At 36.3% G+C, this 23,892-nt stretch overlaps 4 protein-coding genes across 21 annotated transcripts in view; 2 read left to right on the forward strand and 2 right to left on the reverse strand.

The window, feature by feature from the left end:
• Positions 1-18,952, reverse strand: part of LOC135172537 (cytosolic carboxypeptidase 1-like) — a 29,867-nt gene extending 10,915 nt beyond the window's left edge. Inside the window, exons 1-11 of one of the 15 annotated variants that reach the window (XM_064138598.1) lie at positions 18,721-18,760; positions 18,597-18,650; positions 12,770-12,872; positions 12,247-12,392; positions 11,039-11,121; positions 10,567-10,966; positions 10,203-10,334; positions 9,593-9,736; positions 9,024-9,195; positions 7,004-8,321; positions 6,440-6,618 (exon numbers count right to left, since the gene is read on the reverse strand). In XM_064138598.1, coding sequence (XP_063994668.1) covers positions 6,440-6,618; positions 7,004-8,321; positions 9,024-9,195; positions 9,593-9,736; positions 10,203-10,334; positions 10,567-10,966; positions 11,039-11,121; positions 12,247-12,392; positions 12,770-12,872; positions 18,597-18,650; positions 18,721-18,745 — 2,756 coding nt within the window. In that variant the 5' untranslated portion in view covers positions 18,746-18,760. The other 14 variants (XM_064138613.1, XM_064138599.1, XM_064138601.1 and 11 more) reach the window with 14 other exon arrangements.
• On the forward strand, positions 906-6,402 carry LOC135172540 (uncharacterized). 2 transcript variants are annotated; one of them, XM_064138623.1, is made up of 4 exons: positions 906-1,093; positions 3,477-3,831; positions 3,976-4,131; positions 5,085-6,402. In XM_064138623.1, the coding sequence occupies exons 1-4, from the start codon at positions 1,048-1,050 to the stop codon at positions 5,737-5,739; spliced, it is 1,212 nt and encodes a 403-aa protein (XP_063994693.1). In that variant the 5' UTR covers positions 906-1,047; the 3' UTR covers positions 5,740-6,402. The 2 variants fall into 2 exon arrangements, with proteins under 2 accessions (XP_063994693.1, XP_063994694.1); XM_064138624.1 differs by having other exon boundaries at positions 3,976-4,138; positions 5,085-5,224.
• Positions 11,605-22,381, forward strand: LOC135172546 (uncharacterized). 2 transcript variants are annotated; one of them, XM_064138631.1, is made up of 4 exons: positions 11,605-11,642; positions 21,547-21,684; positions 21,906-22,031; positions 22,115-22,381. In XM_064138631.1, the coding sequence occupies exons 1-4, from the start codon at positions 11,634-11,636 to the stop codon at positions 22,319-22,321; spliced, it is 480 nt and encodes a 159-aa protein (XP_063994701.1). In that variant the 5' UTR covers positions 11,605-11,633; the 3' UTR covers positions 22,322-22,381. The 2 variants fall into 2 exon arrangements, with proteins under 2 accessions (XP_063994701.1, XP_063994700.1); XM_064138630.1 differs by lacking the exon at positions 11,605-11,642 and adding an exon at positions 20,249-20,983.
• LOC135172544 (uncharacterized) lies at positions 14,192-17,422 on the reverse strand. Of its 2 annotated transcripts, XR_010301121.1 has the most exons (5): positions 16,983-17,298; positions 16,693-16,861; positions 15,914-16,176; positions 15,605-15,729; positions 14,195-15,358 (listed from the first exon to the last, which is right to left on the reverse strand). XR_010301121.1 is itself a non-coding variant. In XM_064138629.1 (4 exons), exons 1-4 carry the CDS (start codon positions 17,051-17,053, stop codon positions 15,352-15,354), a joined length of 510 nt encoding a protein of 169 aa, XP_063994699.1. In that variant the 5' UTR covers positions 17,054-17,422; the 3' UTR covers positions 14,192-15,351. The 2 variants fall into 2 exon arrangements, 1 of the variants encoding a protein (XP_063994699.1); XM_064138629.1 differs by lacking the exon at positions 15,605-15,729 and having other exon boundaries at positions 14,192-15,358; positions 16,983-17,422.
• Positions 22,382-23,892: the final 1,511 nt, after the last annotated feature.

The raw sequence follows: 23,892 nt of genomic DNA on the forward strand, positions 1-23,892 counted from the left end.
TTAGACGATGAAAACGTGACTTTTCGCCTTTGGTGCATAATACACGATTTGCCACGGCGAACGCCAAGTAACATTTCATCCTTACTTCGCCGGAGGATGGAAAGAGGGAAGTGGATTATGTAATTCCGAGGGACGCCAAAAACAACAATTCGAAGGATGAAATGAGCTACTTTTCTCTCACCATGTCGACAGGAAAATCAAACTTGTTGTGCAGTTATACCGAACGTCATCCTTATCACAGAAAGTAAAATGGATGAACTTAACCCAAATGATTACCGTCTAATAATTTCATTAATAAATCGGTTTGATCAGGAATGAGCATAAATGAGGGATTTGATGTGGTTCAGCTCAATTTTTTTCTACTCTTCAATTGAGACGCTGAAATATTATTTCAGTAAATTCCTCTTATCCTGGTTGCACCTGCGTTTCGCTATCCTGTACATACGAGAAGCCATAAAATTTCACTTTCCTCAGTTTTTTTTTATTTATTCTTTCCAGCGGCTGTATAATAACCGACAAGAGATGGGTCGGTCTTGACTTGAGTTTATGCTGTTATAGTTTGCGTGTTCGTTAGACCTGTGAATCTTCAACGAATATAACATTCACCGCATGTAACACGCGAATGTAGACGTGAATGATGATAACTAGTGTTCATACACGCCGACATATCAGGGCGAATCAATTTATCCAAATTGATTTTATTGTTTAAAAGAATAACCATAAATTTCAATATTTCCATTTTTTTCGAAGGGTTTTTTTGACCGTCGACAAACATCTGATCGGGCCATCTTTTTGACCGTGACTCCCCCAAAGGTATTAATCAAGTGAATCATCTTCAACTAAGTTCCCCCTCCCAACGTACTCTCCCCCGACGTCTCGCCAGAGGATTCTTAAGGGAGCTCACGATGGTACGCGAGGCCAGTTCGAGAACGCGACCCTAAACTCTAACATCCGGCATTTATTTCAAATTCTCTAACAGTTTTTACTTCAAGTTTTTGTTCAAGAATTACTCATTAAGTTTAAGATTTTTCAATAAAAAATCAGACCATGAAGATTGCTCTGGTACTTTTTGTTACAACGTGTCTTGTTGCAGGTTTGTACATTATTTGATTAATTATATTTTCACGATCCTGCCCTATGGGAATTTCTATCGATATAAAAAATCATTCGCTCGATGATTCGCTCGATGATTCGTTCGATGATTCGCGTGAATTACTCGCGTCAACTACCCCGCATTCATAAAATATTAAAACTATTATTGAATGGGGCAGTCGTAAATTGATATGCGGCTGAGAAAAATAGTTCAAATAACGATCATTGACCCTGCGGTAAATTAGTCTAGTCATGTATAATGACTTGTTGATAGTGAACAATCGGTTGCATCTTACATTACGTGCAGACTCGCAGAAGCGCGTCTCAAGGCCTTGGGGTTATTACCACCTGTTTCATACCTGTAGACTGTCGGCCCCACACTGTAGACTGTCTCGGAGGGAGTTTACAATAACCGATTATCTTCATCTGATCTCCCTCTTTCCGTTTTTATTACTCCATTCCCCTTTGAAAAATCCTTCGTTTTATTCAGTCATATGTAAACCAAGAAGAAAAGAATTATACGGAATTCATGTTGATGGGTATCGTTGGGTATCGGTTTCGTCAGTGCTAAGTGTTAGATAGACTCAGTTCATTGTCCCAATGAATTCCTATGTATGCGATTATAGCACATCTCCACCGAACATTAATTTTTGTGGCGTATCACACGCCATCAGAATCAGATAGCCAGAATTTAAATTCTGTACGAGCTTTTGAATAAAAGGTGGAGCGGATTATTTTTCCATTTGATTATAAATCGAAAATTATGATATTACAATTCATCGTCATTCATCCGGTAACCGTCAATGTTCGGAAGCAGCGGGAAGAAACGTGCACAGAGAAAATTATTGACTGTGACTCATTCATTCAGGGCTTTCTTCAATTTCATTCGAGAAGAATTCTTTATACCGCGACACCTAGTCTAGAATAGTTTCTTATGAATAGAAGAGGAAGAAAGGTTCAACAATGAAAAGAAAAATACTGGAGTCTAGAAATTGAATAGAAAAAGTAGAGAATTTAAGGTAAATCATTCTAAAAATATTTTTCGAACATGTTTAAAAGAAATTCCTCTATTTATTGAAGTCCAGGAATTTAAATTTAAATTGGGGAACATATTCCCACAGGAGGTTCGTTACATAACTCCAAGAAAGTTTTCAGATTAAATTTCTGAACATGCAAAGCTACTGATGATTAAACTTTTATAAATATGTTCTGCAATTTTCAAACACGAGGAGCCTTCGATTGATTTATTCCTGGATGGATTTCGATTCATAGAATCAATTTTCTGTATTTTTTTGCAATTCACGTATTTATTGTAATAGAATTTTTTATTCTAGATTACTATGCAAACAAATTGAAATAAGTGAAAAATTATTGCTATAATTTTTCTCCCATTTGACCATAAAATATTATATATGATGCAATTTTATTACAGTATACTCAAATAAATTGTTTGCAAAAAATTTTCAAATAAAAATAAATTGTTCAAATAAATTGTTTGCAAGGAATTTTCAAAAAATACGAAGTAACCTATCCAATAAGAAAAGACTGGATTGATTTACACCCCTTGCAGATGAATAGATTTGTCGATCGTCTGAAGCCTTTAAAAATGGCAACACTCACTGTCATAAATTTTATGACATTTGCGTCACACTGTTCTCTGAATTCTCAATGTTATCGTCTGATTTCAACGGAATTTTAAGAACAATGATTTATTTATACTAAACAAGAATTACTTAAGAACTGAAGAAATTAACTGATTCGTTACTGAAGCATGTACACAAATTTTATGTAAATTCTTCGTTATTATTTTCTTAATTTTTTCACTGATAATATAAAGACTAGTCCTACGAGTAGGATGTTTAGATTAAAGTCTCGATAGTAGACCGCCCCTTAACACATTATCACCATCATAACTGCCGGTCATAAAGACCGTTCGGCGCTGACAGTACTTTTAGATGCTAACAATCGTGCAAAATCTGTCGACGAAAGTATTGCATAAAAATTGCATACCGGTTATTCAGGAGTACAACTCACTATAATTCGGCTTCTCTTTATAACGTTTTTGAATTCTTGAGCGTAGTAAACAATCAAGTTAAACGGCTGTAACTTGTTTTTTATTTTTGTAATATATCTAGTCTTGAAGGTCGACAGCAAACTAGTTTGTTAAAATCCATTCTCAAGATCTTCGTTCTTTATATTATAAATAGGGTCTCCAACGAAATATCTCTATCGTCTTTTCTCCCATTCCCTAACCACGAGGACATTGACCTCAAAATAATTGCGAATTGGAATTGACAATACTATGTCCCTCATCACAATTGATTTATCAAATTTCCTTCTGGAAATTATGATAAAAATTCTCAATGAATACTGATAAATTTCAGGGCAAAGAATAACAACGATTCAATTGGATGGAGTTCAGTACTTTGTGTCCAGAATGAACCCATACAGTCCAGAATTGAACTACTTCCTGGCATACCAGTACTGTCGTTCATTGGGCCTGCAATTGGCATCATTCGAGACTAAGGAAAAAGCTGATACGATGACGCAGTATCTGAAGAATGCAGGCTACACGAAATATGATTTCTGGATATCAGGAAATAAATTGGGAACTGATATGCTGCTGTGGCTCAGCACAGGTCTGCCATTTAATTCGACATTTGATTATATGGCAAGACGAGCGAACCGACCAGCTGATGTTCCACCAGGAACTGAACCCCAGAGGGTGGCACGGGAGAGGTTAATACATTTTCAAAACGTTCAAGAGGCTCCTCCAAGTGCAAATGTCGAGAACACGGAGAAAGATCTCTTGACATTTTTCAAGCTCATTTATTCGCAATAATTAGTTAATCTCAATTGCATGATTATTTTTGTCTATTTCAGTGATGCCAGCGGTAGCTCAGACGCTTGTGTTGCAATGGTAGCACCAACACTAGCATGGGACAGCCAGGATTGTTCACTGGTCAAAGACTTTATATGCGAGCAAACGAGATGCTACTATTACAATTACGGGAGCATACCAGTTTCGGCAACTCAGGGGTAAGAGGTGAGACCTTTTATCGACGGTATATGAAAAAGGCGCGCGCCTGCTTGTAAATTATCAATTAAGCGCAGCTCATGTATTTATCATAGATAGTTCAATTGAAGTAGTTGGTAAATGGGTTAGATGGATGTGCAAAGCGATAACTTTTTTACTATAGTTGTATTGTATATTAACTTTGATAAGATTCATTATTTAGGACCATATTTTTATGATTAATTTTCAGTTTCAATTAGTCAATCAACTATTTACGGACGAAGCGCGTTAGATATGCAGGGTGCGCAATTTTCATCACCCTAACACATCCTAACGAATTAAATTAATCTCCGAATATGAATAAGACAATTAACAATACTAATATCAATATCATTCCTCTGTTGAGTTTTACACGGAGAGAAAAATACGATAACAATTACAATAATTAGAATTAGATCATTTCGCAATATTATTACCCTTTTCATTTGTCATTTTTCGTTTTTTTGAGACACTTTTCATGCACTTTTCTCTCCGTGCATTGCATTCCTGTATTTAAATATTTCATAGCAGTGAATTACTCTTTTAAAAACGTAATTTTTTTCATCGGTACTCTATTGCTCAATGCTAGATTTAAGATTATTCCTATTCTGAATGTTTATCTCCATATATTTCAATATATTTTTAGTCAACCTTTTATGGAATAAATATTTTCATGTCATGAAATACCATCACTTTGACAATCATGTTCATCACAACGAAAACAGTCCTAAAGGGAGTAAAAGAAGACGCAATGGGCCCATTGAATTGTTAAATCGATTTACGATGCGCTCCTCAGAACTACAATAAAATGTAAAATAACTACAAACTGAGTGTTTTTGTAATCGGAGATTCTAATATTTCACGCACATGTGCAGAGTGCCCCCCTCTCCCTGGTTTGTGTGAAAAAAAATGTAGCATATGCCTTATAATATTCTAGAAACCGTAGGCCTTACGCAACAACGACAACCGTACCGGAAACTGACCGAGATGATGCGGATAGGCTGGACACGTCTCCCACAAATGACGAAATTACTGAACCAAAATCAGATGATCACGAACAACCGGAAAATACTGAAGTTTCATCCGAGGCATCGGCAATTTCAGAGGATCCAGTTGTTGGCAGACTCATGAGTACATTAAGTTCATCATCTCAAAAAAAAGACGAACTGCTGCCAGTTGAAAAAACGACTAGACCTGAGGACATTCCCAACATAACGAGTCTTTTCACGAAGGGTCCCGGTGGACAAACACGCATTGAGACACTATTCGAGGGCCTAGAGACCCATGAGATTCGCTCCCTCCAACGTAAAAATCAAGAAAAAATCGCTGAACATCCTGAATCACCTGATTATGAAAATATTGACATGCAAACTGAAATGCCAGATAATGCTTTAGAGGATGCAAAGACTATTGGCCCTTACGACAGTAATCAGGATTATGTCAATGATCAGCCGGAAACGTTAACGGGTCATGATACTTCTAAGGGTCAAGAGGAAGACGCAAGTACTATTTTACCGGATGCCGAGCCAGCCTACAGATATAACATCAAAGTCCGCAGTAACGGCAAAGTATTAGACCCTCCGTCCAAGTAATATACTTTTTAATCATTTACAAGTTATCATCTAAGACTATTTCATAGAATTTTTTGAAGATTTTTTAAACTCGACAAACGACTCTCCTATTTTTATAAATCCGTTTGGAAGAAACAAGCTCGAGTGATTCATGAGGAAATGTAATAGTTCCAGTGATATAGCCAAAATAATTTGAATTAAATCGCAGTTTCTGGGTTTCATTCCTTCAAAATTATCCAGAAATAATTTTGATTATGGACAAGTGTTTTTATATGATCCAGTATGTTACTGGAAAAAAAAATTGTGTGGCATCTTATTTTATGACATTTAAAGTAATGTCAACTGTGTAATACGAAGTATGATACGATGTCACGTAAGATCAAGTTTTGTATGAAACAATTGACCTCTGCCTTCAATTAGGAATACGAGTGCAAGACGAAATGTTCTTTGAGAAAATTTTGAAAGTTGAAAATAAATCAACATTACCGGAATATTCTTCATCTCCTTATATTGCAACGTTTCTGTCATCCAGTCGTATTCCCTCCATGACTAGAAATGTATTGTAAGATTTCTCCATTCATGTTTTTTTTTATCAATAAATATGGAACGCGAGATAAGTGCGAGAGAAATTACGAAGTAATTACGTATGAGTGATTAATAAAATTAAATATCAATGTCTTAAAATGATTAAATTTTATAATATGAACCTGTAATTCCTCACCATCCATTGATAACTCCGTCGATGTTGAGCATCGGGACTATTTTGAAAATATAGTCGTTCCGGAGACTTCTCATGTAGGTGGAATTGTCAAGGAGAGTTTCCAGGGTTCCACGCATCACCCAAGATGCGTTACTCTCCCCTGGATGAACTCGGGAAGTCAGGAAGATTATTTTTCTGTTCTGCAATCCAAACCAAGTACAGATTATTCGTTTGAGTAATTAGGCTTAGAAATTGAGAGTCAAAATTATGTCGATCACTTTGTGCCTATCTAATTATCCATTTCATTTATTAGACGGGTCATTTTTGTTCGTCACATGTTGAATTCGGAGGGATTCTTCTCTACGAAGAATTCACAATCAGGATAGATAATAAATTCTTTCTGATTTTTTTACAAATAGGGTACATCATAGCAAAGTCTCGATGAGATAGATCAATCATTCATATTATCGACTTCATCAAAGTGATCGTGAATGTATAAGATCAATAAGATGTTTGAAAAAAGGGCATCGGAATAGTCTCTTCAATATATTCGAGAATATATTTATAAAAATAAATAGCACTTACATTGATCGGATATCCCCTAGAATTCGGCGACGTAATTGTGAGTACAGGGCACTCATTTTTATTGATGGTGTCACATAAAACATCAGCATTAAAGTAGATTGGTTCACTGACTGAATTCTTCATCCACGTCCAAATGTGCCATAACAATCCACTATAGGTAAAAGGAAAATGATACGCGAGATAGCAGACGTCATATGAATGAGGAAAATTGACAGTGAACGAAGTTGTCATGTAATTCTTTCCCCTGCCGGGTCGTCTGTATGAATTCCTGTAGTAACAGATGTCACTTCCGACTCTGATCCACCCGGGTCTACCCAATTGTGCCTCAATAACACTGAACATAATCGGTTTCATACCGAAATTGAACTGCGAATTTGCCTTCTCACAGTTTATGATATTAAATGTATAAGGAATGTTAGCTTCCATATTGTACACTTCGAAGTAAAACCACTGGTGTCTGGATCCACTGTTGACATCCGGTGATAAAATTAAATCGTATTCTCTCGTACCAATCTGCACAGCTCTTCTCAAATTGCCGCTCTCAAACCGGGACTCGAACTGCAGACTCTTTGTCTCAACATTTGAATATCCAACTCTGTGCTCATCGACGTTCTTCAGAATCTTTTTCTCAGTGTCTCCAGGGTGAGATGTGTTTATTAATGTATCGAGATCAAATATTGTCTCAGCACTGATGGAAGTCGGACGAAGACTACGATCAACATTTGTCAAAAGTTTAGCACGACATACCTTTCGGTCTTTGTCATTCAGAGGCTCTGGTATGCCACGACCTCCACTGTTGATCATGTCAGGATATGCGACTTTGACAAAGGGAATTATGCTTCTAATTTTGCTAGCTATTAGGCAATAGGCAGTCCTGGGATCTGTTTTTTCATCAATTTGAAGGGCCTTGAGTTTTCTTGCCTGATGGGGTAGTCCACACTCGAGGTTTAGTAATTTTGCTGAGTCTCGTCTGCCTTTTAACGTTTCTGTTTTGTCCTGGGGGACGGTGGATGCACCCTCGCATTTTATCTGAGTTTGGATATTTTTCAATTCGTTGAAATGAATGTTGTAAATGAGAAGATCTTCAGCAGTTCTTTGGGAGGTCACCACTCCAGCAAAAAACTGTCCCTCGTCCACTTCATTGATTTCTTTGAATTTTTTAGTCTCATTGCCAGAGGTACAGTCATCATCGTCATCCCCGGAATCTAAATCACTGCAAATTCCGCCTAGGGAATGAACACTATTCACTTGGCTATCAGCGTCACTGCAGCTGTCTACGTTGCTGACATGACCCTCGTTGTTGGTTGGTAGGTTGAACCTGTTGAGAAACATTCCGTTGACGTTGAGCTTTGCATTGACACTTCGCAATAAATCAGCTGCATTTTATTGCTATTTCTACAACAAGGACATCCAGATTTGCCACTAAGACAAATCTATCTGAATTTTTCAGGTCAAACTCTTCTAATTCCAAACAACATCACAGAAAAACTATTTCGTGAACCTCAATTAAATGATTTTCCACCGACTGAGTCGCCCTATTGTTTTTATGATGTGTTGAGGGGTTCAAATTAAAGAATTAACCAAATGAGTATTAAATGGCACTGCATTAAAAATTCTAATGGAACTATTACTCAATTTTGAAAAACTCTCTAACAGTATTAGAGGTTTCGTAAAATTTCTTAATCGGGGAAAAATTACGAAACGACTCATTTAACTCTCATACGCACATCACAAGTAATTAACTATCCAAGGTTATTAATCTCTTGCCATTCATACATCCCAGCCCAAGATAGGTCACCCTCTGAGGGAATTACAATGAATTGACTAATGGAAAAGATTTCTAAAAAAATAACTTTTGCAATTAAAGCATCTAAGAGACTATAAAATTCAAGATGGCTTGATAATTTTTCTGAACAACTCATTGCTCCACAAATACCAAACTTTATGAGTAATTTTCATTGAACTTTTTCGTCTAATAATGTTAATAATTTTTGTACTCATTTCACTTAAGATGACATACCTAGCCGGTGACTTTTCAGGTACAGGTAGTTCTTTTTTCTCAAGACACTGATTTATTATCCCACACACTCTAGAGAGTAGAAAATCGTAGGCTCTGTCCTCTGGACAATTTATGCAGAATCGATATAGGAGTTGCAATCCGTTGTTTGCTTTGATGGCTCTTCTACCTGTTTCTAAAAATATTCGAAATATTATTTGAGAGATAAAGAATATGTAAAGAAGGGACGAAGACGAACGTCATCGGAGATATGCCTGCAGCTATTTATGAATAGGGATGAGAAATTCCCTCTGACAAAGGTGTGATGAATAATTCATCGCATCATGTACTGGGATATCCTTTAAGCTTCGAGGCTATTTCGGTGAAGTTCCATCTCGAATGTAGTTAGACTCAGGTTTTAATACCGAGAAAAAAGAGAGGATGGATTGAGTGGAAAGAAGAGATGGAACAGAGGCAGGAAAATATACTGGGCGACACACCCTGAATATTTTCCACTAGAGGACAACTCATTTGATGTTGTGATACAGCGAATGGTAAATTTATCATTTAATCATCTGATCGAATAAACTTACTTATTGAACACAAGTGGTAGAGAGTGGAGAGAGCGCAGTTGGCTATTTTTAATCTTAATGAACCGTCGTATCTGTCCCATCTGTCGAATATACGCATCAGAAGATGAACCATACCCACTTTGACGAATTTGGCACAGAAGAGTCCTTAACAGATGATTTCAAATTTATTACATCGTTGAAACTCTCAATCGAATTTTTTTTGTAATTTTTGTGTCTCGCCAATTAGTTGTCCACTGAGACGATTATAAATTCATAATTACAAGGGCATGTGGGCTTTGGAACCTTGAGACTATTGAGATTGTGGGGAATGCTAGGTGTGAGGACTCTTTATTAAAAAGTCACCATTATAACGAGGTGTAAGCTTTGGAGCGTTGAGAATATTGAGATTGCGGGGAGTGATAGATGTGCCACTTGATTATAACAATTCAAGGTCCGGATAGATTATCTTTTGACTGTAAAATTTTTTATTCTTTCATTTTGCTAATCGGGAATGACTCTCGATTGCTAGCCACGTTTGTGTGCCCCTGTCAATGCCGAAAGCTAATTAATTTGGACATGTATGAGTGTGATTATCTAGTTTCAGTCTCACAACTTTAGTTAATTTACTTACGGCTTGCTGTAAAATGCTTGAAACTCTCCAACAGAATTTTCAACTTCAAATGAGGTGTATAGCCGATGCATACAAATGTTTTTTCAAAAATGGCAGCAATCCCTTCCTTAACAAGTGTCTGAACAGTTGAGGCTGAAAGACGTAAATAAAAAAATGAGTTTCAGAAGGGTACGGTAGGGGACACGACAGTATTTAGTAAATGGCATTAATTAGATGAAATTTTAACATAACTTGTCTCGAGATACCCTGGAAATGCATAATTGCCTGAGGAAATCCACTACCCGAACCTTTCAGGCAATCGATATGCGGACCATAAAAAAAACGATGATAATTATTAACTTTAATTAATTACTAATTTAATTACTGTTTTTCGAGAAACTCTTGAAGATCAAAAGTAACGGCAGCAACATCCTGGCATCGTTATAATGAGCTTTGAGCAAGGTGTGAAACACTTTAGTGGCATTGAGCAGTTTTACTTTTGTCACAAATTTCTGATCTTTCTGAGCAATTTGACCCAAGATCCATAACACCTCTTGCGTCAGAACTTCGCACATGAGGCTGTCAGTGTATTGAGAGTTCATCAATAATTTAATCAATACTTGAGTTCCACCACTGGAAATTAATTGATTGATGGTAGCTCTGCTGAAAGCTTTCATTGAATTCTTATTCTTAGCTCCTTTGGCTTTGACTTTCGTTAAACGTGGGGATATGCATTCGTGAAGAATTCCGAGGATGCTACAACAGGCCACATTATCTTTTGACGTCTAAAATTGATTCATAAGAATTAAAACGATGCGACTTTCCTCCATGAAACGCATTATTCAATAATTAATTACCTCTAATAACATGATGAACATTTCAACAGCCCCTGCCTCCTTGGACCACAGCATCCCCAAGACTTGTTCGCGAGTTTTACGATCTAGGTGATCCAGACAGAAAAATATCAATCCATTAAATGTTTATCGCTAACTGTTCTTCATTTTTTTTTAATTTATCCAGTTTTTTATGGAAAATTAGCCGTTCAAAATTATCAGTTTCGGGAAAAATTGCTGTACTGCTTAATAAGATCTGTCAATTGTGTGATAAATCACTATCTATCAGTTTAATTAACAACTAACTAATGGCCAATGTAATTATTTAAACATGTGGAAATGTTACTGAATAGGAAACTGTAAATATCTAAAGATGGGAACCTGCGGAAGTAAATTTCCTCCTCGGAGATATCTACATAGGAATAAATAAACTTGAGTCCTTTGATACATAGTTCTGAAAATTGGCAGGGCCTCAATGTTATAACAAAAAAAAAATGAGGAAATGTATTATCTCCGAAATCAATTGGATATAATCCAACGTTTCCGACTCTTCAAATTTACGTCAAGTCTTTTTCAAATAACAGAACGAGATGAGTGTGCTTTCCTCCGAAAGACTTTTATGATAACGGTAAGAAACTCAAGTTACAAAAATAATATCATAAAGTTTTACAATACAGGTATATAGATTTTAATCATCTAGAGGATTTAGTCTCACTGCAACCTGAATCCACAGCAGTAGAAAATATTTAAATTTCACCGATCTTATGTAAATAATTTCCAAACAATAACAAACTGCTGAATAAAATTATGAATTTATGTACTCTATAAACTTCTTTGGAAATATTTAAACCGATCCAAAATTAAATTTATTGCTTTCACTAAGTTTAGTTTATATCGCAAGATCGCATGCTCAGAAATTATTTTATGTTTTTCTAAGAAAAATGTTTATAAGAATACAAATACAAAAATACAAATACAGAATACAAAATGTTTATACAATAAGGAACAAATCTTTAGGAAGTAGAGAGAGAGAGAAACTGGTCGAAAGGGCATTTGTTAGGGCTAGAGTATGAAAACTTTCGTTAGTTTCAGTCAGTTGTTGAAAGATGTCCAACATGCATCGATATTAATTATTTTTATGAAATTCTCTACACCTCCACCCTTTCTCTGTACCCTACCATTCTACATATTCTCTCGTGTTTTGCTTCTGTGATATTTTCATGATTAATTACCAGAGGATGTAGCACGAGCGTGGAATTTTGCCAACGTAGTTCTGATGATCTCAGCATTCTCCTGAATCTTCGGCAAACATCCCTTAATTTTCTCCATAAGCATTTCATTCATCGCATCATCTATATTTCTGCCCCTCGACATTGTTCTAGTGTGTAATATAAAATTAATATTAATTAGGGTCATACTTCATCGCAGTGGCAGGAGACAGTACAGACCACACTTTATTCGAGCCAGAAGTTGATTTAGAGTTTTCAGATATCATGGGCTGGTTACAAGGGGTTGGTATCATGCGAAAAACATCAATTGTACTGCAATTGGGCAAAAAGCCAGCCAACACTAACTTAGGGTCTTTCAGGAGAGATTGATGGTCAGTATTCGGTTCGGGTTTAATGTCAGGGACTAATGTTCAAACTTGACAGTCAATGGCTGCGACTAATTGAATGCTAAACGTGTGATAAAATTCATTATTCGATATTCGAATGCAGGAAAGCAATGAAAGCCGACTATTCCAGATATATTTACACTTTGCTCTGAGAAATGACCTCGGGACTCCAGTTTTCCTTGTCACATTTCTCCATACTTCCCAGCATTTGTTGGAGAATGATACTTTTTGGAGTGTCCTGTACTGAATTCAAGTTAAACACCAATAAAATTATAAAGAAAATTATGTCCAGAAGTTTGTCTTGTTCTCCCTTTTCTGATCAACTCGATAATCAGCGATGTTTACGCAGTAATATTGAATACACAGCAAAAACAAATCCCTGAATTTCATCCACCTTTTGCAACCATATTTCCAGCTCCAAAAAATATTTGAATAAATTGAAAATAGTTCAGAAATCTAAGCAAACATGTGGCAAAAGATCCCAATCTATGTTTTAAATTCAAACAAAGTTTCACTTTCTTCAAATGGTTTTTAAAGTCTGAAAAGTCCCTGCAAAATGTGTGTGAAGGTCAGACATTAATTTTTGCTGTTCAAAAATCTTCTGGGGAATAAATCTGGGGCAATTCCCATCATAATCAGGACTCCTCGACGAGATATTCCTACAATATGTAATGAAGATCGAAGGGCGGCGGAACTTTTCACCATTTCACTCCTGAATATCCAATTATACATAGCGTACACTCATTTATCCACAATTTTTCGTACGATATTTCTAAAAATAAATCCCAAACCACCTTGCTAAACAATGTGTGTAAATGGAACGCACGAATATGCCTCGGAAAATCATAAGCCTCAACTTGCCTCCCTTGAATCGTTCAGAATTCAAATTACACCTAGCTCCCAGTTTCTACACTAACTCGCTTCTCCGACTACTTTACGACTTCTATTTTCAGAATTACTCAACTAAAAAACTATCTCTCTCCCTTTTCTCATACAGTTCGAACTCTGGAAAAAAAAAATTATTGGATTTCCTCGATGTAAATCGTTTCCCAGAACGCGTACAACTGCGTCCAACGCCTCGTCGAGGTGCTTTGACGTTTTGCTTTGCCAAAACTATGTTTAAATCCCCACCGACTGCTCACCGCACAGTACACCCCGCTATTAATATAACACATCTCTCAGTTTCTGCAAAAAAAAAACCATCACAAAGATTTCATAAATCCACTGCCCCTCCCGCCCCCACCCTAAATCCCGGACGCATTTACTACTCTACTTCAGCTGTTTTCTGTTCATCTGTTGTTTTCTCAATGAAGGTTAATGACCTCGATCCATTAATGACATTCGGTGAAGATTAATCCTGCTCAATGGGAGAATGACGGAGACTGGGAATTAATTTTTTCATCTGTTAAAATTGAAAAAAAAAACGTACCTCATGATGTCATTTCCGTATTGTTAGTAACGCCAAAATGTGGGCGTATCAATGGAGTAAACGGTGAACAGGTGAACACGAAGAACGTTTGATGTCAATTTTTTGGCAGTACGAGATCGTCCGCGCGTGCTACGCACGCGCCATCTTTTCCAAATCATAAGAATTGAAAACTCTAGAAAATGAATGCTCTTATTCTATCTTCGAAGTTAAAATTAAAACTCATGGAAAAAGACAATTGGGAAAATCTTAATATATTTCGATTGCTCTAAGATTGCATATACTATACAGTGCGAGGCAGCATACGGTATACAGAATCGAGAACATTTCCGCAAATTCGAGATTTAGCTATAATAGCGACAGCAATCAGTCAAGTCAGGAAGAGGGCGTTCTTAGTCTCATAATAATCTAATCTAATAATTAAAGATTTTCTAATTATTTGTGAACATCAAATTATGCGATTGAGATTATTTATTCCCTTCACATAACCAAGAACATCGCTGCTTGCGAATTTTTTTTCGTGAGTAGTAGTGCAGGAGACATTGTTGCCGCACTAAGGTGTATACCTGCGACTTACAACCGTAGGGAAGGTTCAAACTGAATGTCTGCAAAAAAATCGCGTTTTAAATTTTTATTAATGAAACCATTAACTCCAAACCTATGCCACTTGCGTTCAATAAACATTTACAGGAGTGGGACGGATTTTGAAATGAAAACAAAAATAATGTTCCAACAATTATAATTGACATTACAACATATGTTAAGAACTATGAACAAACATTAACATGAATACATCCTTTGTATCACTTATCTGTGATTCCGGAGGGCTTTATCTACTTTAATCATAAAATTAATTAGTCTTCAGTTTTCTCTGTTATATATAAAAAATACAAATGTTTAGTAATACTTTTTCTTCAAAAACAGGGCCATATATTGAAATAAATTCTGAATAAATACTAATGTTCATGAATAGATTATTATAATTCCACCTGTTTTGGTTGTTAAAGCTAAATGAGTATTAACCTTACTGCTATGAAGTTGGCAGTCTTTAAAAGTAAAAAATCAGATTCTTAAAGAGCTCAAGCTTGTCAATGTTTCATTTTTGTGTAAAAAAATAACAGTATTAAACTTGTTATAGAATTCAATTTTTGCGTAAAAAAATAACAGTGTTAAACTTGTTATAGAACTCAATTTTTGTGTGAAAAAATAACAGTTTAGAACTTGTTATAGAAAAAATTTTCAATTTTGCAATTGAACTTCCAGAGTAAATAGCCCGTCATTAAAGCTATTCAGCTTTCAGTTTCTGAAACAAAAAAGATTATCTGTTCTTAATAACTGTTTAATGAATGATTCAATGCATTTTCATTTATATTTCCATAGAAAATTTTTTTTATTAATGTTCTAATGAAAATATTATACTGAATTCTGCTTGAAACTAAGCCAACATTAGATGAAAATATTGCAATATTCTCTTGCATTGAAGGGAGAATAGTGAAAAATTAAAAGTAATTAAATTTGGATAACCATAACCATTAATAAAAAAAAGTACCTTATTCGCGACGTCCATCGCCTCTCCAGATGCAGATTCAGCTGCCCCTCGTTTGAGAATGAGAGGAGGTGCTTCGACAGCATCATCCAACTCATCTTCATTGAGGGCTACATCCTCAGTCAGGACTGCAATGTCATCCATGCTGTTAATATTCAGAACAAAACCATCCCCACGACAATCAACTCGACCTTTAATGGTCATTTTGATTCCCTCGATCAAATCTTCTCTCGGGATGTATGTTACCACGTGAATGGTCATGCGATGAACCCTTGTACAAAACATGCCAGATCCATAACTCGAACCACTTACCGTGGTAATGCTTCTGAATGGCTCTTTGAGCCATCCAGTGATCTGGACTGGCCCGCGAGCAGCACAAACGTTCTCCATCTCAATTTTTTATATGAGATGACCTTCGACCTTCCATTGTCAGCTCCATTCGTAATGTTAAATGTGCCAAAGATGTCGAAAGTGCTCCTACGTGCAAATTGAAATTCTTTGTCGCTCACAGTGTCCGTTGATCGCCGATACTGTGGATTGGCCGCTTTAATAATCCCTCCAGTGATTTTTATTATCTAAAAAGTAAAATTTCAAATTTTTCATCTATTCTCATAGATATTCATACAGATATTCGCATAGATATTCATATAGATATTCATTTTGTTTCCAAAACAGAAAACTGACCTAGAAAACTGAACTGGGCATTTATGTTATTTATTCGTTGATATTTTTTTTCCCTCAAGGTTCCCTACAAATAAATAACGTACGTTCTTACGTTCATTTGTTTGCAACGAACCTATCGGGAAATATTCGATAATTTCGGAGCTCTTGTGGTATTATATGCGATAATTTTTTCATAATTCTGCGGGTAGGCTATATATAAAAAAAACAAACGATAACCTAACCAAATAAACCTCTCTTCATTTCATGGCACAATTCTCTTTGCCGAAATTTGGATAGGAAAAATAATCTCCTGAATACCACTCGAGCTTCAACATTATCGAGTATTTCCCTCTAGGTTCCCTACCACTCTTGTGGTATTATATGTGACAATTTCACTTTTTTTCTTTTTGAATGGAAATCACCTGTACCTGATACATCTTGATCTCATCCTTGTATTTGAGAGCATCATCCCCCGAGCAAAGTATGCGAACCCTTCTGCCATCATTGTTATTTAAAATGCACTTGTAAATCCACTTAGATGGAGACTTTGGCAACTCTCTCAGGCCTTCAATGCAGTCGACGTAGCCGATGATTTTCCTAAGAAAAAAAAAATGAAATTACTCTCCGAACACGTGTCAATGATAGGTTATGATGATTGAATGCATAATAAATTTTTGAAATATGTTCATTTTTTAAAAATAATAATAGGAATACTTACATGAGTGTAGCTGCAACATTGAAATGATCAATGGCTCTGTTGGTCGTATATTTAATAGGTGGAGATGTCATGATGTTTCACGATTATAAATTATCTCCTTTTTATAATAGGATAAAAACACTCAAACACGTTGCCAAATGTGATGGTTTTTACCGGTTCATTTGTTCCAGCCCAATGTGCGACTAATATAATCGACAGATGTCGCTTCGGTTTCTGTCTTACGCTTACGCATTTTCGAGATATTTCTTCGAGAAATATCGATATCGATCTGTACACGGGTCTCCTTTTTATAATAGGAATTTAGACGTATTAATTAAATTTTTGACGTACCGTGTGTCGTAACGTACGATATTCCATGTTTATTATGGAGAAATATTTTGAGAATTTTAGATTGATCGGTGGAAATATCTATATCATTTGTTCATTTGTTTTTTATGTCCGCTATAAAATATCGTTATTTCACATTTATGAAATTGTACTCCGGAATCATCGGAGCAAAAATGCATTTAGGAATGTGCACTCCATAATTTCAATTTGCAATGTATCTTTTCGTTTTTTTTTTAAATTAGTGATTGTTAATTTAGACGTTTTAGTGCATACTGAGACATTTTTTATGTCAAGCACAAATAATACTGTTTTAAGGCGTCGCAGATTGCACCGATCGTTCTGAAAAATCTCCAAAAACGCAAGGAGCACGCAAACTAATAAAAATTCCCGGACTCCTGTGTTATTTGCTTTTATTACTTTTTGTTACTTTCATTTTTTCGAAGATAGGAGCCGAAACAATCTGTCATCGCGTGACAGACAGTCTCAATTTATTCACCATCTTGCTTTCTCACACAATTTATTTCAGCTAATGTGACTAACACTCCCCCTGATAATGAAAATACACAGCACGTAACACTTGTTGATGAACACAGTCGTGGAAACATTACGGGGTATTTGCCCAGTGGAGTTTGATCAAATTTGCGAGAATCGGGAGGGTTTGAGGAATGAGGGAGGACAGATGTCCTCGATGTAGAGCGCGATTTCTCACACACTGTAACATGGCGAGAGGGTATCGATTTAGCTGGAAGAGCGGTACTGTTTGAATTTCAGGGATTATCGACGTTCCATAATCAGTTTTGACGACACTAATCTGAGGATACCAGGCATATTCATGAATTAATTATGAACAATATGATCACTGGTCGCCATTGGTCGCAAAATGACATTCCCCGTGTGTTTCGAAGGTGTTGATACGGTAATAAATTTTTTTTAAAGATCTCTTCCCTGTTCCGTAATCTAAAACAATATTCGGTAAAAATTACGGAACAGTGACACACTTTTTTAGTGAATCTTCAGGAAAAAGTCAAAAATTTCCAGAAAAAATATGGAACGTTCAGTGAAAAAATTGGGTAACTGTTACACGGAGAGAACTATTCTGAAAGAATGACCTGAAGGTACCGTAAAAATTCTCCCAAAAATTTCGTGAACAGTTCTAGTCACTAGAATAATTACTACAGAACTTCCAGTAATTTCCCAAACGGCTTAGCTTTCGTATAAAATTTTCAGACCCTAAAAACATCAGTTACCCCCTAACAGACCTGGTGTTCACCCCTGCAGCCCTCTTACCTGACCAAGTTTTTCCCTGCGGTCCTCGCGCAGCGTCCGATGGAGCCTTCCCCACTCCAGTGGCCAACAGAAAATTAAAAACATTAATGAGTTTAGATGTTTAACATAAAATTCTATTATTCACCTGTCAGTTCGCAGCACATGTTCATTAAGTCTCATAATTTTTCTCTGATTCTCCGCCCGATAAATGATCTCCTCAGCGCCGAGCATTTCCAATCTTCTCCTGCCGATTGTCTGCATCCTGCTAACCCCGATGTGCAAAAAATTTTTACACTAATGAGTCTGGTTGTGAGCTTCTCCGGGGTAGGATATTATACTTGGAGACGGTGCAATTTGCATGTGAAGGTGAGGCACAAGTGAGTAACTGAACCAAATCGTATGGATAAGTGACTACTGACTAGAAGTAAGCACGACATGGCGCATTCACAAGGTGGGGGAAATGTTCTGTATAATCAAACAAAAACAACGGGGCGTGTTGAAAAAAATTTTAGGCCAATTCTACATACATCTAGTGTTTGCCCTACACCACCTGCCAATGCACTCCCATCGACTTGGATTCTCTGTAGAGTCCACCTGGTGATGTGAAGCTTTAAACGCTACCCTAGACAAATAATCGTCAGACACGAATGTGCAAACTGTTTGGTAACTCCATTTGAAAGGGGTTCAGAGGGTGCATTGGCCTTAATTCAGTGAGAGAACTGCATTGTACCCCTGCAACGCTTGAAATCACTCTTCACGATCTCAAACGATTTCACACAAAGTTCTGTGAACTTTTGAATTTAGTTCAGTTGCGGATTGATAGCAAATCCTGCGGCCGAAAATTGTTTTTTTTGAAGTTCAAAAAAGTCGACTGAGGCCTTTACTATGACTGAAGATTGTCATCTGTGACAGAAAAAATTTCACTGAGAAAAAAATATATTAACAATCATATTTGTTTCGGACCCCTAAATGTCCGAAATTCAAATTAAAAAACGACGTTTTTTTTGACTAGAGTTTTCGATCACTTCATCTCAAAGTAGTGACCAATGGGGGGTTGAAAGGATCTGTTGCGACAACCTTCAGGCAGAATTTAACAAACGCCCTTCGCCCGCATTTGGTTCAAGTCCATGGCATTGGCTTTTCCGTTTTTTTCTCCCTTTTTCACCGATTCCCATGAAAAATACGTGCAATTATAATTTATGACGATTCTTTATATATCGCGAGGCGTTATCCTGTACGGAACATGTGCTTAATCGATCGTGCATCAATTTATAGTGACATCTAGACGCCGCCTGACTGCCAATTATTGAGAGAAGAGTTGAATTGCTCTCTACTCAAGGCTAGATTAATACAGTACCCTCCAATTAAAATGTTGACTGCTTGATTAATATCATTCTAAGGGGTGGCCCTTAATAATAATGAATAATTATGCTCTTTTTTTCTCGCCTCTTGTTCATTGATTGGAGAATAAATTCACTGAACTTATTGTTAGTCGGCTGATCGTTATTTGAAGCTCTGACATGCAATAACCCCCTTTTAGTTTCACAGAAACTATATTCGATAAAAAAGTACATCAAGAAGGATCAATTAATCATCCGACATCTTATAAATTTTGCAAATTAATTTTAAATTAATTGTATTTCATATTTAAATGCTGCATCCTCTATTGTATTTTCCCATCGTATTTATTTCCTTCCCTTTATTTATTTATTTTTATTTTTTAGTTTCATTTAGATATTTTATTTATTTATTTATTCGTTTTTATTCTTTAGTTTCATTTAGATATTTCAACTTTTATTGAATATATGGAACCTACTCCTGGCAAAGAGCGTCCTCCTCTGTCCGACACGTGAAATAAATAATAATAATGATATATAACAAACCCGATAATAAGATTTGGTCAAAAATTTACCGAATGAAATGATGCTGAGCATGTCCTTGTTGCCCGTCTAGCGTTTTTTTTTATTAGGACAATTTTTACTGTTAATTTCTTCCTTCAGTATCATCACCCATTTTTTTATCATATCATTTATCCATAAAACTGCGATGGTGTCTGTAATTAACGTAGAAAATGAAGCAAGTTGAAGTTTGCCAATGCTGTGGAATAAGCATATAAGGAGAAGCAGGAATACAGTTACATTTATTATTTTTATACTGAGAAATTAACGACCGAGGTATTGAGTACCAGCTTCACCGATATGAAATATATGTAGAGGACACTGGGCGGAGATGATGAGGAGATAACGTAGAAAGAGAGTGATAAAAAAATCAGAAAAAGATTTAGCGAATGAGTGGGGACTTTGGGCCCAGGGGGAATATATAAATACTGAACAGGGTGAAAATTCAGTTAGTGAAAACAGTTGGGTTGGCTCATGTGGTGATCTACATTGTAATTCCAGATGTCTAAGGTGAGAGTTTCTCCAAAATTTTTCTTATTGATCAGATATTTCTATTTGAAATTTTACATTTTTAAATTACGAGATTTTTCCAGAACGTTTCATCGTTTTAATTCAATTTTTCTTTCGGATTATTAAACATAAAGATGTCAATATAATAATGTTATATATGGCACAATAGACCATAGAAATAATAATTCAATTTTTCGTTATTGCTAGACTTCCCCATCTCTGAATAAATTCAATATTTGAGAGGTTGATTTCCATGTAATCGATAGTTTTCAAATAAATATCTCAATCAATTGGCAGAATCTTTTACTGGGAAATAATGATTAAAATGTAGATTCTGAAAATTGCGAGCAAGAAGTCACTCACTGAGCAATAAATTAGTTTCTCATATTGGAACGACTACTATGGGGAGTTAAAAGTAACGAGATTGCGCATCTTTAGTCTCTTCCAAGTTTTGTGGCTACAAGAAAATCATTAGGAATGTGAACCAATTGTTTGCCAAGTGTTTGTACTCATGACAAAGTTTCGCGAAACGAGTGGAAATACTGACCAATTTTTGGTTGAAGATGATTAAGATTCTGTTCCTGGTGGGGACGTGCAGTGCTGTTCGACTTCCCAGACAATTTGTAAACTTGGGATTCGTCCATGAAGGATCTTTGCGACCTGCATACTACCCGAATTATTTACTTCATGATATTGGCCAGGTATCAGTTGACATTAACCATCCCCCAGAAAAGACAACAAATTTCTAGAATAATTGTTAATATTATGTAAAATAAAGAAAGAGAGAGTCCTAGAGTTATCCTTCTCCATTAATATTTTCAGAATTGATTTTCCAAACAATTAAGGATCATTTTAGAGCGGGGTTTATTCCCTCAAAAATTTCTTTCGAATCTAATCTAATTAATAATTAATTAATTTCTAGGTGGATCCAAACCGTCTCACCCCAACGAGCATTATTTCTCAGGGAAGACCTGATTCATCGCAACTCCAGTCTTCACTGCACTACTTTTCTTGGCCATTATATGATTACAGACTTTATCTGAAGCCGGTAGTTTTTTTATACAAATTAAACAATGAAGGAGAAGTAAATTGAGAGTTTTACGACTAAAAATTACGTTACAATTTCTTCAGATATTTCCGAGCTACCGACCACCGATTTTACCAAGTTACCTTCCCCAAGGCTTTCCGCTGAAACCACCACAAGAAAATCCACTACCAGAGGATGATGGAATTGAGAAGATGGATCAAAAATTTGATGCGGAATTGTCAAGTAACTTGAATGGCGACGCTAATCGAACTCAAAATGATGACGACACTGTTACTATTGATGCTATTTAATATTAACCAGTGTAATGTTCTCTTTGTATCTTCATTATTCATTAAAGAAGCTAATTTATATCTTCGATGTGAGCGCAAAAATGAATTGTCGCGGTTATTAAAAATTTTCACCTTTTTTTCATAAAATTTTAAGAGTAAATTTCTAACAATATGTATTGTTACATTATCATCACAAGAGTTCGTTACCCGACGGCTCAATCTAGGTGATAAAGAGGTCAATAGCAGAACTCCCGGCATTTCACTGCACTTTAATTTATCGCAGAAGTCTACAGTATTTTCTCAAGAACCATTGGCGACTGCAATATTAAAATTCAGTGATATAAGGACCCGTGAAAAATACTTAGTGATAATGTATCTATCACAAATATTTCTCAACACATTGTTGCTGTCCTTTTTATCATTTCCCCTTGGAGTTTCCCCCCGTCCCAAAACTCCTCTCGTGAAAGCTCCCAATGTTGAAAAAAAAAATCTCCGCGAGTCAAAATTCACGGTCTCATGGGACAATCTTTTGTTGCTGAGAAGATTGGAGAGAGAAGTTCCGAGTGATAATTATCATTTAGTGCGTGAGGCTTATGAACGGGAAGTGAATGACAGTATCATAGATTATTATGCGCAAAGGAAAGCTGTAATGGACAGGTACTATGCGAGACAAAAGGAAATCACTGAGAAATTCAGGGGAAAATCAATCACAGCAAGATCTTATGGAATTGCCACAACCGATAAGAATATAAATTTATACGAAACTTCCCCCGCACCTCAAGATGACGCTCCTTCGACCTCTCCGGTAAGACATGAAAATGTATTCCAAAGTAGATTTATCCTGATGTGGAGTGACACTTCTCTGACCGAATCGAAGCATCGCCGACAGTCGGCCGAGTCTCGAGTCTGAGCCTACAACTTGACGATGTTCCTCGTACACTGTAAAAAATTTCTGAGCGATTTTAGTGCACATCCCTAATAGGAGATGAGGAATGGCCGACAGTGGGCCGACATTTGGCCAATGCTGGCCGACAGTGGGCCGACATTTGGCCAATGCTGGCCGACAGTCAGCCGACTGTCGGCCATTCCTCATCTCCTATTAGGGATGTCGAGGAAGTTTGTTGCACTCGACAGTTTTCTAACATTATACCACGTCCTGGTTCTAAGCTCCTGCATGAATTTTGACAGCTGTCAGATTGTTGAGCTACGTCTACTCAAATCTTCATTCAACGCGTTCAATAAAAAAATATTCTCAACGTATCAGAAATGCGCTGAACGCGTATTTTATTATTAAATATTACCTATCGTTAATTTTTTAATGTACATTTCAGTGAATATTTACTTACCTTCAACTAAAATTTCAGGACAGGAATATACCTGGTTATTATCAATTTGGAGCCTGTAAAAATTCAACAGACGATAATCTCGTCTACCAGCACAACATTGGAATAGGCTTGAAAGGACAATCGGACCTGGACGCTGCCGTTGAAGTTCTCCTTGACGAGCCAATAACAATAACGTGCATTGAGTTGACACCATTCAAAAATTCCATCGCAGCTATTCAACGTGTCTCTGGTGGAAGTGGATTTAAT

Source organism: Diachasmimorpha longicaudata, chromosome 2 (assembly GCF_034640455.1).
Source record: "Diachasmimorpha longicaudata isolate KC_UGA_2023 chromosome 2, iyDiaLong2, whole genome shotgun sequence".
NCBI classification, from domain to species: Eukaryota; Metazoa; Arthropoda; class Insecta; order Hymenoptera; family Braconidae; genus Diachasmimorpha; species Diachasmimorpha longicaudata.

What these genes read in the sequence shown, in the direction of transcription:
- LOC135172540 (XM_064138623.1), top strand. Translation starts at nt 1,048, where the DNA reads ATGAAGATTGCTCTGGTACTTTTTGTTACAACGTGTCTTGTTGCAG. An exon ending in CAGAGGGTGGCACGGGAGAG is followed by an intron (nt 3,832 to 3,975) that starts GTTAATACATTT and finishes TGTCTATTTCAG; the next exon opens with TGATGCCAGCGGTAGCTCAG. An exon ending in CCAGTTTCGGCAACTCAGGG is followed by an intron (nt 4,132 to 5,084) that starts GTAAGAGGTGAG and finishes ATAATATTCTAG; the next exon opens with AAACCGTAGGCCTTACGCAA.
- LOC135172546 (XM_064138631.1), top strand. An exon ending in TACTTCATGATATTGGCCAG is followed by an intron (nt 21,685 to 21,905) that starts GTATCAGTTGAC and finishes ATTAATTTCTAG; the next exon opens with GTGGATCCAAACCGTCTCAC. An exon ending in ACAGACTTTATCTGAAGCCG is followed by an intron (nt 22,032 to 22,114) that starts GTAGTTTTTTTA and finishes CAATTTCTTCAG; the next exon opens with ATATTTCCGAGCTACCGACC.
- LOC135172544 (XM_064138629.1), bottom strand. Translation starts at nt 17,053, where the DNA reads ATGACATCTCCACCTATTAAATATACGACCAACAGAGCCATTGATCAT. An exon ending in AATGTTGCAGCTACACTCAT is followed by an intron (nt 16,862 to 16,982) that starts GTAAGTATTCCT and finishes TTTTTTTCTTAG; the next exon opens with GAAAATCATCGGCTACGTCG. An exon ending in ATGAGATCAAGATGTATCAG is followed by an intron (nt 16,177 to 16,692) that starts GTACAGGTGATT and finishes TTTACTTTTTAG; the next exon opens with ATAATAAAAATCACTGGAGG.